We start from the raw sequence: 15,619 nt of genomic DNA on the forward strand, positions 1-15,619 counted from the left end.
GAGAAAAACAAATCTCATTCCCTGCCTGCCTGCTTTGGCATTTTTGACTGAGAGGGCAGGAAGGTCTGAGCAATAGGTCGGTGAAGAGAGACACGGGTGGAAAGGGAGGGAGAAACAGCAAAATAACTGAGTGGGAGCGCGATGGAGGGGAGCAAGGTGGCGGAGCTGGGTAGCGAGGAAATGCAATAGTGCAAATGTGAAACGGAGAAACAGGTGGATGAAGGAACGGATGACAAAAAGAAAGCAGTGGGGCAGTAGGTGAGGTGTAGCAAAGAGAGCGAGGAAGAATAAGGAGGAATCCGGCAGGGGAGAGGAGGGCTACAGTCGAAGTCTCCAGGAACAGTGGCATTGGCTGCTTTACCCTGTCCCCGGTCCCCTTTGAGCTTTGGCTCCTTTTTCCACCAGCAAATAGCTTTTCTAGTCTCCCTCCATCATTGAGAGCAGATAGCAACGGATACACAATGCTTTCAGCTATCTAGCTCTTGGCGATCTGCTCATCGCACACTTAAACAGCATCTGTCTGGAAAAGGGAGGATGTGAGAGATGGACAGTCGGCCAAAAACAACTCCAACAAGGTCAAACAAATAGGGCTAAACACGATGGGGGTTTAAAAAAAAAAAGAAAGGAAAAAAAAAAGGGGGGGGGGGGGGGGGGGGGGGGGAGAAATCCTGAATCCACAGAAATGCTTTAAAGACAGGAAGCAAAGAGGCATCTGCACTACAAGAAAAGGAAGGAAGGAAGCCTGGAGGTTTCAGTGGATTTGTAGTACTGGCTTCCTGGCGCTCAGTAAATGCCATCAGGTATTGTAAGCAAAGCCTGGAAAGCTTAACGTCTGTGCAAACCTGCATGCCCACAAAGACATGCCAACTCTCCCTCCAGTACCATCCCTTCCTACTACTCACGCTCTCTCAGACACACACACACACACACACACACACACACACACACACACACACAAACTCACGTATAATTTTATTGATCCAGTACACCGGCAGCTAACCCAGTGATCTCACCTCATGTGGAGAGGCCCAAGATTGATATGTGGACAGTGCATTATAAATCAACAAGCTTAAAATTGAATTGTGCAAAATCAATTGCGGTCTAAATCCCCTGTTGGCTGCCTTTAATTCTTATCATAAATCTTCTGCCTCGCTCACACAAAGGGGCTTATATTCCTGCCACAACGGGGCTCAAGTTATGAGAAAGTACAGCAAGAGAGACGATCGCGTAATGAGGTTTTGTTTTTTTTACCCTTATTTTCTTTTTTGCGTTGCTGAAGTGTGAACGGACTCTAAACTCAACGCCGCCTGCAAAATATTTGACAGAGAAAATACTTTTGTGTGGCAGGAGTCGTCTGTTGGGTTAAGCCACGGATGAAGACCACGGCAGATTCCCACTTCATCTGCCAGCTTTCGCCTGCTGGCGTGGTGAGATCTTTCTCAAACATGTTTGATTTTGCTAGGCCAAGTCTGGCGTGTAATGTGAAGTAGTCCAAGACTGATGTATAGCAGCCACTGACTCTGGCAACAACCGATGGGAGCAGCTGTAGCAATGTGGGGAGACAAATAATCCAAAAAATGTACTAAAAGGAAAGTACAGAGGTCAGAGCAATACAGCTAATTTATAGTGAGGATATTTATGCATATCATGCGTCCTGTCTGCTGCACAGTCCATCAAGATAGCAGCCTGGTCTAAACCAGTGCACAGTTTCATGTTTGAGACACCTCATCTGAAACCATAATACACCTTAGTCATTTTTAATTAATTTTTTTAAATCTAATTTAAGATCAAAGTCTAGCCATTAATTTCCTTGACATGTAGTATTTTCATTGCTAGGAGAATAATCTGCCATGATTGAGGAATTCACAGCATATCCAGCAAAACATATGATTAACTGCTTATCCAGGGTTTCCCCACAGAGGTCCCGCCCCAATAATATCTGGCTATCTACCCATTTCACCTTTTTTTTTCCTGCCCAAAAGAATGACGCAATCCACTAGCAATTTCCTAACGAGCAATTTCCTCAGTCTTATTTTGAAAGTTCGGTTGCTAAACAGCTACTCCCCTTCCCATCTTGTGTTTCCTTCCTGGCATACTCACCAGTTGCTCTCATGGCTCTCAGAGTCTCTCATCCCACGGTCAGACTGAGTCCAGCTTTGCCATCTTGGACTGCCGCTGGCAACAATAGTCCTTGTTCTGCTCTGAGGATCTGCTGTGAGCTGGAGGGCCACTCTAACCAGAACCTGCAGCCGGTTTAGGACTGGTTCATGTGCTGCTCCATCAAGGCTGCGGAGCAGAACAGGGACCACCGTAGCCAGCTGCTCCCCAGGATGGTTTAGCTGGCATCCAACAGTGGGGTAAGAGACTCATTGGAGAGGCAGCTAATTACTGGTCTGTTAGTTATTTGTCACAAAGGGATCCTGCAACTAATTAGCAATGGATAAAGTTTATATTATAATATTTACTATATTAGGTATAGATGTGCCTCCTTTCACACACACACCCATGTGTGCACAGCCACCTACTACCACAAACGGGAGTATCACTGTTATCTATTACTATTTTATTGATATTAGCCTCCCTGTTTAGGGTTTTATTCATATTTCAAACTCATCCTTTTCTCTCCCTTCGCACATCTAAAGCACTCGGTGGTGAAACATGGCTGGACTAATGTTTTTTAAAGATGTGACTGAACAACAAGCAGTAGCCACCGTGACCAACAGTGCTCGGCAAAAGGCTGCACTCCTCCGACCTCTCAGCAAGGTAACCAACTCAACTGTGGAACAGTGAGCTGCTTGAAATCTGATTATTGTTGACCGAGTCTTCTTTTTTTTACTTCACATTTCAACAATGCAAGTTTGTTTGACCTGAGCAGCCGCACTGGATGCAGTCGTGCTTTATTTTTGCTCAAGTACCTGCTCAGCGAGTGCTTCAGCGAGTGTATCAAGGAACTCTGAATGTCAAATTAAAATAAATAGCATGTAAACATGACGTATAGCTTCTGTGCTATGTAGAAGAATATATGTAAAGCTATGATTCTGCATTGGATAGCAAGTCATCTCCTGTGTGCATGGCAGCAGATCTGTACTACATTATTATATGACACCTCCCTGTCAAGCACAGGCTCAAGAACCTGAGGCTTATCTAAAAACCCCAGGGGGGCAGAAGGGACTGTTCTTGCTGAGAGTGGAAAATGACTGTTACATGAAATGTTAAGATTAAACTTACTTTGTTTTTTCCCTTCCTTTCAAGTCAGTGAGACCGTCAAATCACGGTGCCAAAATATCCTGCACAAAGCACTCTGACTTTTCCTTAATTCGTGGTACAAGAATAAGACGCGTGTCTGACGTGCATCGAGGCTTCTTCTCAACAGAGGCAATTGTGTGATCTCAGTAGGTGTTTAATGGAACCCACTGCAGTGCTGCTCTCCACTTCTGTGGCAACATCAATGACTGAAACCTCTTCAAAAGCAAGGAAACAATTCAGTTCTACTACACAACAGCAGTGATGCTGTCTACGGGCAAGCCTCCAGCTAAACCTCTGACAGGCGTGTCATGACGCAACACGACAGCAACAGCTGCATCTCAATGCATTCAGGTGAAGCGCATTTCATAACGCCACCTGAAATAGACACCCTTCCTTCAGCAGTCTCCATTCAAATGAGGCTGCACACTAAGCTCTTCCTGACTGTTTTTAATTTAAGTGTTGCGATTTCACTGGGGAAAAAAAGAAGGAAAAAAAAGAGCTGCTTTGTGTCCAGTGCCACTCAGGGCAGGAGGGAGGGAGAACGTCAGCGAAGCAAGTTTGTCCTCTGCTGTTTCTGCAGAGGTACTACAGGACAGGAAAGGGGCCATGGATTGTTTCAAGTCCAGTTTGAACATGTTCCACTATTTACCTGTTAATGAACAGTCGCAAGAGCTTACTAACAAGTCAGCGAGGAAGTAAATTTTGTGTCCAAAGTACACACAATAGCCACACAAACCAGCACACTGTTACAATACATGTGCCCAAGAACCCTAGGTCTGAACAAATCTGAAACAAAGGCCTCTCTAGCTGTGTATGTTACGGGAGACAATAGTATCACCAGGTCCCAACAGGAAAGGCAGAACAGTAACTTGTTAGTTTTTGTGCTGCAGAGGCAGAATAGTGGGAAAATGAATTTATTTACTGTGTTTTGTTAACCTAGCCACAAGAGATTTAACATCATCTAAAGCAAATTCTGCTTCAGAAGACTCACTTAACAAGGGCCTAATTTAATCAAGACAATAGGATCTGTTGGAAGGCACACAGGCCTTCTGTGGGTCTATAACAAAGGTCAGATTTGCCAGTGAAGGTACTGTTGTCTGCCACAATGAACACAGCTAACAAATGCAACCTCTAAAACACTTTACATCGTAAAAAAAAAAAAAAATCAGCACCGGCAATAACACAATTCTGATACTCGGGGAAGTCCTGGTGCAAAAAACAAACACCCCTTTCGTTTAATGAAACCTACACACCGGCTAACAAAAAGACGATTGTTATTAGCATGTTATTAGTCTGCTAGTAAGTTTGGAATCTCTAAACAGAATTTTTTTTCATATGTTTACCAAAAACTGAATAACAAGGCTCCATGCACGTTTTATCCCTTTAAACAGAACCAGAAAGGGCCTTGTACTATCTCTCCGCCATGATGATGCTCACACTGTAACGCACACATCTGCTAACAACCGTTTTCTCTGCCGCTCGTTAGAAGCTGGTAACACAGACCCACACTAACACTTACCAGTCCCTCAATCTGGATCTGCTTTACGGGAGAGTCCAAAGTGCCGCCAGTAGAAGCCATCGCTGTGCTGGATACTGAGCTGGACTCCTTACGCGATGCCATCTATGTTGCGCTCCACGCGGAAAAAGGAAGGAAAGTGCTCGGCGACGGACGTTTCCGGTGATGATACGCCCGTTTTCCTGTCCGTGTAGAAACAAAGGCTGAGAATCCGATCTACTTCTCGTCTAGAAGTTCCAGTTGAAGTTGTTGGGGGTTTTTTTCATTTAGCGCATCGGAGTTGTAAAATAATACTTTTCTACAAGTGCCCTAACATGATATATGCTGACAACCGCCGCTACAAAATAAAATGAAGGAGCAATCCCCATACAGTTGTGGTCAGAAGTTCACATGCACTCATGATGTGCATGATCTACATGGTGCTTTGGGGCTTTTAACGCTGTCTTTGAACTGTTCTTTTTCTTTGATTGTACAGTCTACTAATGACTTTAAAGAAAAAAAACCCACATAGGCATAAACTCAGGGTCACAAACACACACACGTGTGTGTATATATATATATATATATATATATATATAGAGAGAGAGAGAGAGAGAGAGAGAGAGAGTTAGTTTAGAATGTTTTAGGGCGTTCAGGAACACCCATGAACCATCAAAGCTTAAGCCCGCCATGAAATGGAAACTATCCAGTTTTACATCACCACGAAGTAAGAGGTTGTCAACTAAGAATCAAGTCCCTGCTCTAAAATTGGTGGAGAAGTAAAGGTGAGGTTTTCAATCCTAAAAACACTCTACCAGCTATCAAGCATGGTGGTGGTAGCAACATGATATGGAGCTATTTTGCTAGCACTGTTATATTGCATTGCACAAAGCAGATGTAATAGTGAATAAAGAGGACTAGTCAACAGCTAAATGGTTAGTAGCCATTTCAATAGGACAATCCCCAAAACACACCAAATCTGATTAAAAGATACAGCAATCTAACATTAAGGTTCTAGAAAGGCCTCCCCAAAGCCATTCCTGAGTTAAAATAAACTCTACCAATCCTGCAAAGAGGACTGGTCAAATATCCTTCCAAAATTATGCCAGAAGGTTGTTCAAAAGGTAGAGCTTGCTAACAGCTAGCTAACACACACACACACACACACACACACACACACACACGCTTGTGCATACAAGTTTGACACAGTGTACATTCAAGATAACCCCAAATACATTAAAACTTTTGAACCATTTTTTTAAGTCATTAAAGATGTTTACTATACAATTGTTCCAACCTTTTAATGATTTTCCTTACCAAGTATAAAACTATTAAAGGCCCTACATTTCCATGACATCTATGCCCACAATGTCATCTATGCTCACAACTGTAACATTTAGTATTTTTGATCCCAGTCTCTGGTTTTTGCATTTCAGTGCTTTCTTTACATGGTCAAGCAACAAGAAAAAACTGAAAGCAGAAATGAGCCTTTGAATTTAAGGTGAATCAATACTCTCCTGTTAGTAATCAAAGTACTTAAAACACTTTATTTCAAATCTTTACAGATGTATCACAACTAGAAGTTACCCAAAGACTAAAAAGGTGGGATAATGAACTTAACTGTAACAAGGACATTACCTAGTTATATAATGCAAAGAGGTGAATAAGCATAAACTTAAAAAGGTACAAAAAAGAAATTTACATGAAACTTAATCGACAAACTTCCTGAATTATACATCTGATACGTGATATTTAATGCCAGGTAAGATTGACCAATTTTTTTTAAAAAACAGATTAAACATTTTGTTTTTCAAAGAACAAGTGCAACAAGGAGAGGATGGGAAAGGTTACACTTCTGAGCAATAAAACAGTACCTTTGCAGAACATGGACAGTCATTACAGGATGTTTTATTGAAAAGTACACTGGGGGGCCTTATCTAAAATCTGCAATATTTCAGTTGAAACAGGGGCAATGATACAAAACTCAAGGAATAAGCAGACAATAGAAATTTAACTTAAAAGTTTACAAATTGGTGACTGAAAAATGTTGCTTTATAAATATTCTGTTAAACATTCTTCCTCGCTCCATTTGAACCAAGAATACTGCATGATTCAATCTGTAGTACAGTAAAATCTGTTATTTTAAAAAGTTTCCAACGCATTCGCGCCTAATCCCTCCCCCCTTTCCCCAGGGAAGAAGTAGGAGAAGGAAAAAAAAGAAGAGGGGGGGGGGGGCATCAGGAAAACACAAAATAAAAAGGAAAATAGTTGAGAATCAAAAATGTATGCCTGTTGCAAGCAGTGTTTGTTGGTTCTTCCAATGTCTAAATAAGGTGGAATTTTGGTCCAGCTGTGGCGATGATGTCGCTGTAGGGCTCAGACTGGGTCACTTCGATGGCTTGCTGCTTCTTCAAGACGAGGAAACTGTAAAACTTGGCGGCTGCCTGCTTCCTGTTGTTGTTCCGGCACAAGTCCAGCAGACTAACAGACTGTGCACCAGTCTTAGCCATAACGCGCTATGAGACAAAAGCATTAAATAGATGTATGATCAAACATAACACAACTTTGAGATGATTCTCACTGTTGAGGTCAATTTGTGAGGAAAAGTTCTTAAAAGACTACCATGTTTCAAATTTAAATCCATACCATGGATTAAATCCATCCAAACCATGTTGCAAGTAAAGTACAAAGGTTAGTTGTTGTTTGTTTTTTTTAAAGCACTCTGTGAACTGCCCAAAGCCTTTTCATTATTACTTGCTAACAGGCTTAGTTATTTAAATTCCATTTTCAGAAATGTGTAAGCACCATAACAGCTTTCTTACCTGGAGACCATGCAGCATCTGTTGGGTTCTCTTGTTCCATCTCTTCTCTTCCTGATCTTGATCTCCACCCTGCCCTTCCTCTTCCTAAAGTACAAAAAAACAAACAAAAACAAAACAAAACAAAACAATGATTAGCATCAACTGGTCCAGACATATATAGCCACACAGACAGAAAAACTACTTCTCTTGATTGGGAACTTTGGACAAATTGGCAACACTGTCAACTACAAATTCTCCAGTTTTGCATGTAAATAAATAAAAGAATAGGCTATTTCCACTCACCTCTTCATCGCTTTCATCCTTCTTGTCTTTTTCCTTCTCCCCAAGAAGGTTGAGTTCAGGGACAAGGTCTGTGAGGTTGAGACTACTCTCCTCTGGGGGCAATTCCACCTGAGGCATGTCTAACCTCTGAGGCACGACTGAGCGGTCAGCCAACTGCTGCGGCTCCAAGGGAACCATCTAAAAAAGGAAAGAAAGCAGAAAACATCAAAATCAGGACCGAGTTAATACAAAATGCAGTAACCTGAAATGTTTTATTTCTACAACTGGACCCATTTTGATGTTTCAACAGATTCAAAACAACTTCATCTGTTGGAACCTTTCTATTAAATAACATTTAACACGAATGTGACCCTAACCAGGTGAAATCTTTAAGCCTGGTCTAGGAAAACACTGTTTAAGAACTGAAAATCTAACAAGAATCAGCTGTCCATTATATACATTTTAGATACAAACAACAGCACATTGTTATACGCAATGCAAAGGTAAACTAGACATCTGTAATTTTGCTGATTTTACAGCATAAATAATTTTTATTTATTTATTTAAAAAAAAAAAAAAAAAGGAAATAGATATTCACAGGAAGGGTGCCGTCTTTGTCAAGAGCCTTGCGTTTGACTGCACGTGGGGTGGAGGGAGGGGGCATGACAGTTTCATCCAAGGCCGTTCTGCTGCCCTCCATTGCAGAGGCTGCCAGTATGCTGGGCTCCTCCATGATAGGCTGGTCTGAGGGACACAAAGAAAGAGATTAATTGAAAGTAATAACAACTGTCGAGGTGAACACCACCTTATTTGATGAAATATGGTCTCCCTTCTGAGGCTTTAACACAACTAATGACATGATCTCCTCTCGTCATTTCCAGCAGGACTTACCAGTAACATCTCTGTGCTGAGTTAAGACCTCGTCTCTAGGCACCTCTGGGTTCTCCAGTTCTTTGAGGAACTCATCCAGACTGTCTGCTTCGCCTCCCTTCCTCCTCTTCCTCAGCTCATCTGGCACCAGAGGTGTCAGGCAACGTGTGAACATCTGGTATCAGATATGTAAAAGTTAAAAAAAAAAAAAAAAAAACAACTTGTGAGAGGGGCGGGTGTTACTTTTTTTTTTTTTTTTTTTTACACATTTAAAAACCACTATATGACAAGTTGGTATTAAAACAAAAATGCAGAACTGTTGGGGAGGACTCATGTGAGACAAAAGGAAATTGTCCTAAATTATGCATCGACACATTTTCTATTTAGTATTCAGAAGCAGTAACGTCAGTGTTAAAGGACAGGGAAAGAGGCAAAAACAATCACTTCCTCCACCTCCTGCTCCTTCAATGCTCTCATTGTAAATCCCACAATCTGAACAGAATGCCAATGAAAAAAATACTATGTTATAAATCTACTCCATCTCCTCTCCCTTTCCATTACACAGCAACTGAGGCTGACCTACTTGGAGAATTGGACTGCTGTTGTGAAAGCGGTGATAAGCACGCCAAAGTGCTAATATTCCTTAGCAGTGATTTCAGACAGGCAGCTGAAAGTCTGTGTTAGTTCTCAATGTGTGTGCGCATTTACCCACAAATACATGAATATTTATCACAAGCATTTGTTACCTTGAGCAGCCTGGCATTCCAGAGGGGCTGAGCAGGCAGAGAGAAGAGCTTCTCCACTCCTCCAGTTTCCTTCCACATCATAAGCTTCTTAGTGGGAGGGGCAAGGTCCAGGGTGGTGACAATATCTGAGTAGTCAGACAGTTGGGCTCTGATGGTCTTGCTGTCCAACTCCTTCACGCTGTCCACAATCAGTTTCCTTTTACGCTTGGCCTTGGTCTCTTTAACTGAAAAGAAACAAGAAAAAAAAAGTTCACAATGGTTATTTCACCATAACTACCCTACAACTAAAATTACAATTTTAACCTCCTAGGACCTGGCGTCCACATATGTGGACATCACATTTTGGGTTATTTAGACCAAAATACTCAATTTTGCTCTACAAGCACCTGATATCCACTTACGAGGACATTATACTGCTGCTGTTCTATCAAAATTTTAAACGAATATCCTCATATGTGGCTCTCATTTTTCTTAGAAACAAAAATTAAGTTAAAAAAATAAAATAAAATAAAAATCTGGTAATTCTTTGTTTTTACATTCATCGAGTCCCAATATGCCCAAATATCAAAGAGAAATTAAAAATGCATGCGATGGAAGAGTTCGGGTCTTAGGAGATTAAATTATTACGATAAGTGCTTAATGATGTTAAAGCTGTGTCTACAGAGAAGTTAGTAGTTTTTTCCCTATGTTACACCAAGCAAACATGGTTCTGTTGTAATCACTCCAGCTGTATACACAAATGGCACATTTAATTCATTTGTACTATATGCCCGTAAATACAGCCTGCACTGTATTTTCATGCTTCCACTCTATATAGCCCATTATTACCCAGAGAGTAAGAATGTATTACACTAAGCATGTTTATTGGAAGTGAGGACATTATCTTCCTATCAAACCTGTGTACACCTGCAACTATGTGGCTTATCCTGCAAAATATAGACAAGTAAAACTAAAAGTTAATTGCTCTGAGCAAATTATATATCAATATTACAGAAATTTAAGCCTTTCTTCAGTCCTATTAATTTGCAGCACTGCCTTCAAATTTCTCAGTACAACTAGAGACATTAAATAGAAAAGCTATCACAGCACTAAAGAAAAAGTGTAATGTTATTAACTTTATCTGTAGTTGGTTTTAATTTTGTGGCTACTTGGTGCTTATTGCCATAAACTAATCACTTTTAAGCATTTAAAATTGCAGAGCGAGTGTGTTTATGCAGCATTGACTATAGAGGCCCCCTTTTTTTTTTTTTTATGGACCGCAATTAAAAAAAAAAAGAAGAGTAAAACTGCAATGCTACAAAAGAATAATAAATAAAGAATTCAATTCAATTTTTTCTCCTCTTTAATGCAGCCTTTCATCTCAACAAAAGAGCGGGGACTTACCAGTGATATCAATGGGCTCGAGGGCAAAGGCCTCCTCCTCATTGTGAACCAGAGTGGTCTGTTCTGTCTGGTCAGCCATGGCAGGCAGGGGCTCTGGTGGACCTGAGTCTGGGCTGTCTGGGCCCGCTGGACACACGCATCAAAAGAGGCAATATGGTCACTTATAACAGCACACAACTGAGGAGTTTTATCACCATAGTTTCTACAATTTTGTTTACTTACGTGACTGGAGGTTGTCAAAGTCATCCTCATCATCACCATGATCTGGAGGCATCATGACACTTTCTGTAATAGCTGGAGGATCGTCAAAGATACCGCCGCCGTCTTCAGAGCTCAGCAGTTTGTCAACTAAGAAATAATACATTTAGCTTTATCATGTTATCATATCTCACAGAACAAGAATTGTTTGCCAAGTATGAGAATGATGTGGCAGTGATGATGATGCGGTCACCAGATCCCAATGTGTAAACAAATATGCTTCTCACCCAGCATCCCCCCATCACTGTTGCCCATGGAGCCGTCCCCAAAGTCATCATACTCCATGTGGTTGGATTTGTCAGGAAGATTAGCTGGACCAGGTTCAGCCTCAAGCAACAGGTTAGAAGCCGTCGCACCATGTATTATATCCTCCTCAAATGTGCTGGCATCACGCATCATCTCTCGGTCGTCCATGCCAAAGTCAGCTGAGGAGTACAGCAGATATTATTATAAAATATACACCACATTTCTCATTACACAGAAATGAATTAAACATTTCAAACCCCAATGGATAACAAAGACATAATTAGTAAATCTAAATTTGCCAAGTGTGGTGACCATTACCATGGTTGGGTTGTGCGATGTGTGTGTGTACACATGAGGACATAAATAATGACCTACCAAAGTCATTGTCTTGCAAGAGGCTCAGGTTGCCAACATCTTCCCTCATGGTGATCTCCTCTACTCTGCTCTGGTTCAGGGTGAACTGCTGAGCAACATCTATGTCACTATTTGAAGGAGAAAGCAAACAAAGGTATTAGAGATGAGTCAAACAGTTGCCTATGACGTTATTATAAAGCCTCCATGTCAGCCCATCACTGAAACTCAATATACTTGTTGTTAATTGCAGTATTTATTTATTCATTTATTTACAATACAACTTGCAGAACTACATTTTTCTATGTAGTATACAGACTTCCATTAGCTACAATAGCCCATGTTGGTCTTTGTCACCACTGTTTGAATCACCAAATAGCTGCTCTTATTTACAAAGTTTTCATCTTTCTGTTATTGAACAATCTGTGTAATGATGGCAATTGTGCAATGAGATGGGCTTCACTGACAATAAAAATGGTTGATGAAAGCAAAAATTGGGGGCATGCGTTGCTGTCATACTTAACACCAAGGACTGAAAACACAGACCTTACACTGCATCCTATAATTGACAAAAGTATTTGGTAGAAATTACAAAATAAGAGTCGTTTACATAGTTGACTTACTCCAGATCTGGAAGTGGCTGGTCAAAATCATGGAATTCTTCAGGTAAGGTGATAGCATTGTACGCTGCCTCTCTGTTTTCCTCAGGTAGATCCACTACACCTGAACACAGACAAGCAGCAACGTAGTTTTAAACACACAACTTTGTATGTGGTTCTTATTTATGAGGTGTAGCACAATGGATCAAAGTCAGTACCACAGCAATGGGCTGGAAAATGTTTTTATTTATTTGGGGAAAACGGATCAAAACTTCAAGAAACAGAAAAAAGACCTTACCTGGTCTAAAAGCCATTTTGATCTTGATGAAAGCTTCATTACAGTCAGCAAGCAGATACTTGGCCTTCCTGTGGTAAATTCTCACCACCCCAAGGAGCAAGTGGCCTGATGTACGCAATGCCATCTTCACCTAAAAAACAAAAGTGCCCAAAATGCTCAAAGAAAATAAATTTTTACAGGGTTATTTGTCCTGTTTTAGTATTTCACCAGCTCAAGATCAAAACAAGCATAGAAAGTGGACTGAAAAGTCTACAGTAGAACCACCAGAATACCTGAGACTATTTTTGTTGTGTTACCTTGGGTGAGATGATGCTCTCCACACTGCTCTCGAGGTTGCATTCAAACACATGGGCCTTGGTCAGCTTTTTGTCCCAATGGGCCGCCAGCCAGATCTTGGCCAGCGGCCCACGTTTGCTGAGGACAAAGTGGGCGTAGAACATTGCCCTGCTTCTCCTGGGTCACACGCTCACCCCTGTGGTATAATTTACCTGTAAACATAATAAAGTAGTAAAAAAAAAAAAAAAAAAAGTCAAGACAAAAGCATTACCATCCCTTAGGATTTGTGGAAAAACAATGCATCTTTTGCCCTACTTCAACAATACAATCCTCAACACTTTTGACTGTTCTTAATGTGGGATTAAGAGTCAAATCTACTTTTTGAAAAAGTCGAAGAAAACACCACTGGATAGTTGCACACGATTATTACTTAGTAATACGCTGCAACTATCATTTGGTCAGAAATATGCTGAATATTTAAGCCAAAATAAAACCTATTGCTTAATTACATATAACCTTGATGTTCCAACAAAACAAGCCATTACAAATAAAACGGATGGACACTCATGCAGATTGTGGAATAGAGATCCAAAATTTAACCAGGCCACCAAGCCGGAGTTGGGCAACAAGTCGCATGAGTCGTTAAGACACTACCCCATATTTTAAATAATAATGCCATCAGAATGCTTCTATTTAATAAACAGCGGTCTATTGTATCTCAAATTAACATTTTGAGACAACTTCGAAAGCCGCCGCTCATATTAAGCAGGGGGCTTGCTAGCTGGATTTACCGAGGCTACTTCATACTTCATCCAATTGAGCTCCCTCGAAACACTTCGTATACTTTTTTTTCTTACAAATAAATTAAAGTTATGAAACTTTAATTGTTACTTACTGCTGGTAAGATACTAACTACACATAGAAAGTGAGATTCGAACGTTATCAAAACATGCGCCGTGACTTCATTCAAGTTCCGCCTATTTCCCACTCTCCGAGGCAAACACTGTAAATGCACATGTCTATCTGTGGAAAGTCGCACTTTGGCGGCGCTTAACTTCAATAATACGACAACGTTTTACATTTCCAAAATGCAATAATTAACTAGAAAAGCCCCACGCGTCTTTGAACACGCACTTCAGACAGTTTAACACGTTAAAAGCGCCAAAGAGTGGTCTGCGCCAGCAAATAGCCGGCGCCATCAAGTGGGATGAACTAAATTAGCCAGCAGCTAACTACAAAAGAAGCAGTGAGCAGCTTCGCGGTGAAGCAGAAAATGTGGATCAAACTGAATTAACTTAATTTGAGCAAAACCACAAATTTTATAAAATGGCAAGAACACAAACGAAGCACGTGAGGGGGGGAAGTGAAGCGCACAGGAACAAGGCGCCCATACTTTTTCCCTCTACACTAGCACAATACTATCGCTAACTGCTGGCTAACGGCTTCTTTTACACTGAAGGCCGCAGTGAATAAACTCACACATGCATGCTTACTTCCTATTGTAAAATACACAAAACTGCGCCCAAATATTTCCGCTGCAAACACACTTACCGACAGTATCCCCTCTTGAGCGAAACCCCAATGATTAAGTTATTTCTCCCAGCAAATTCTTCCCTGTTGTACTCATTAAAACAGCCAAGATGGCGCCAGTCGCCTTCCTCCCGCTCACCGCTGTCCTTTTAAAATCGACAGGATGTTTACAGTCAAAAATGGCGAAGGAGGAGTCTGCTAAGAAGGGTGATACTAACAGACAGCCTGCTGTGAACGGCAGCGGAGGATAGGAGGCGCTGTTGCACAGAGATCGCCAAGGTAATTTTAAATTCTGAAATATATATCGCGTATGTATTATTAAAATTTCAACAACAACAACAACAACAACCACAATAATACATATTAATAATCTTTTTTAGGACTTGCTAAGGCGACTGAGCTAATCAAGGTTATGTTAAAGACTATGTAAAGAGCAAAAAATGATCGGTTGTATTCACGTGGGATGGTAACACTCAAACAATGTCAATCCTTCTAACAGTATCCTTAGTGGGCAGTGAAGTGGTCATCCATGCAGTCCATAAACCATTTTAGACACAGAGATGAGGAACATGGCTAACAGACTGACTCATCTACAATCAAATTACAAAATGCACTAAGAGGATTTGTCTCATAGGCTACAGCATCTGTTGCATTACAACTGCTGCCAGCTGAGCATGTTTGTAATTTAGCAGCAGCAGCAAAGCTCTGTATCACTATATGAGGGAGATATCAGAGGAATTACTCTGTTAAATTCGTTGTTAAAGAACTGATTCATAACAATATTATTAGTCATCTTCAGTGAACATCAAATCCTAACAAGACAGTATGAAGTCACAAGGTCTGTTTATGCACCACAATCACATAATGCCGCCACATTCCTCGTGCATTCAGTCAATGTGATCTAGGCCAGATTACATTGGGGGCAAAAATACATAAAAAGTGAATATATTTCAAAACTGGATGGAGGTGTTTGAATGGATTACATCACTAATTTATGGGGACATCGTATGAAGTTTTAGAAAATGGTCTATGACCCATTTTAACACACTTTACTCCAGAGCCGCGTCTGGATCGCAACACAGTTTTGAGCTTCCATCTGTTAAACAAGATAATATTATCTAGATGATTGCTGTCTGCAGCTATGATGTGACGGATACGCCTTAATAGCTTTAGAGAAAGCAGCCACTTCTCTGTTGATGCTTTCCTGCTTTAGATGAGCTCCTACGTTTGATGTACAA

The 15,619-nt window shown here is 40.9% G+C and overlaps 2 protein-coding genes across 2 annotated transcripts in view; both read right to left on the reverse strand.

The window, feature by feature from the left end:
- Positions 1–4,919, reverse strand: part of LOC308404998 (eukaryotic translation initiation factor 3 subunit H) — a 60,771-nt gene extending 55,852 nt beyond the window's left edge. Inside the window, exon 1 of the mRNA XM_080895360.1 lies at positions 4,766–4,919. Within this exon, the coding sequence (XP_080751486.1) occupies positions 4,766–4,867 (102 nt within the window). The 5' untranslated portion in view covers positions 4,868–4,919. The remainder of the gene's footprint in view (positions 1–4,765) is intronic.
- Positions 4,920–6,261: 1,342 nt separating this feature from the next.
- On the reverse strand, positions 6,262–14,554 carry LOC308406105 (double-strand-break repair protein rad21 homolog A-like). Its single transcript, XM_080896961.1, has 14 exons — positions 14,403–14,554; positions 12,872–13,063; positions 12,576–12,705; positions 12,302–12,401; positions 11,703–11,809; positions 11,309–11,506; positions 11,046–11,171; positions 10,824–10,949; positions 9,441–9,664; positions 8,716–8,869; positions 8,423–8,568; positions 7,846–8,022; positions 7,564–7,647; positions 6,262–7,257 (listed from the first exon to the last, which is right to left on the reverse strand). Exons 2-14 carry the CDS (start codon positions 13,013–13,015, stop codon positions 7,066–7,068), a joined length of 1,908 nt encoding a protein of 635 aa, XP_080753087.1. The 5' UTR covers positions 13,016–13,063; positions 14,403–14,554; the 3' UTR covers positions 6,262–7,065.
- Between the last annotated feature and the right edge of the window lie 1,065 nt (positions 14,555–15,619).

The sequence above is a fragment of the Rhamphochromis sp. 'chilingali' genome, assembly GCF_963969265.1.
Source record: "Rhamphochromis sp. 'chilingali' genome assembly, chromosome: 11".
In the NCBI taxonomy this organism is placed as follows: Eukaryota; Metazoa; Chordata; class Actinopteri; order Cichliformes; family Cichlidae; genus Rhamphochromis; species Rhamphochromis sp. 'chilingali'.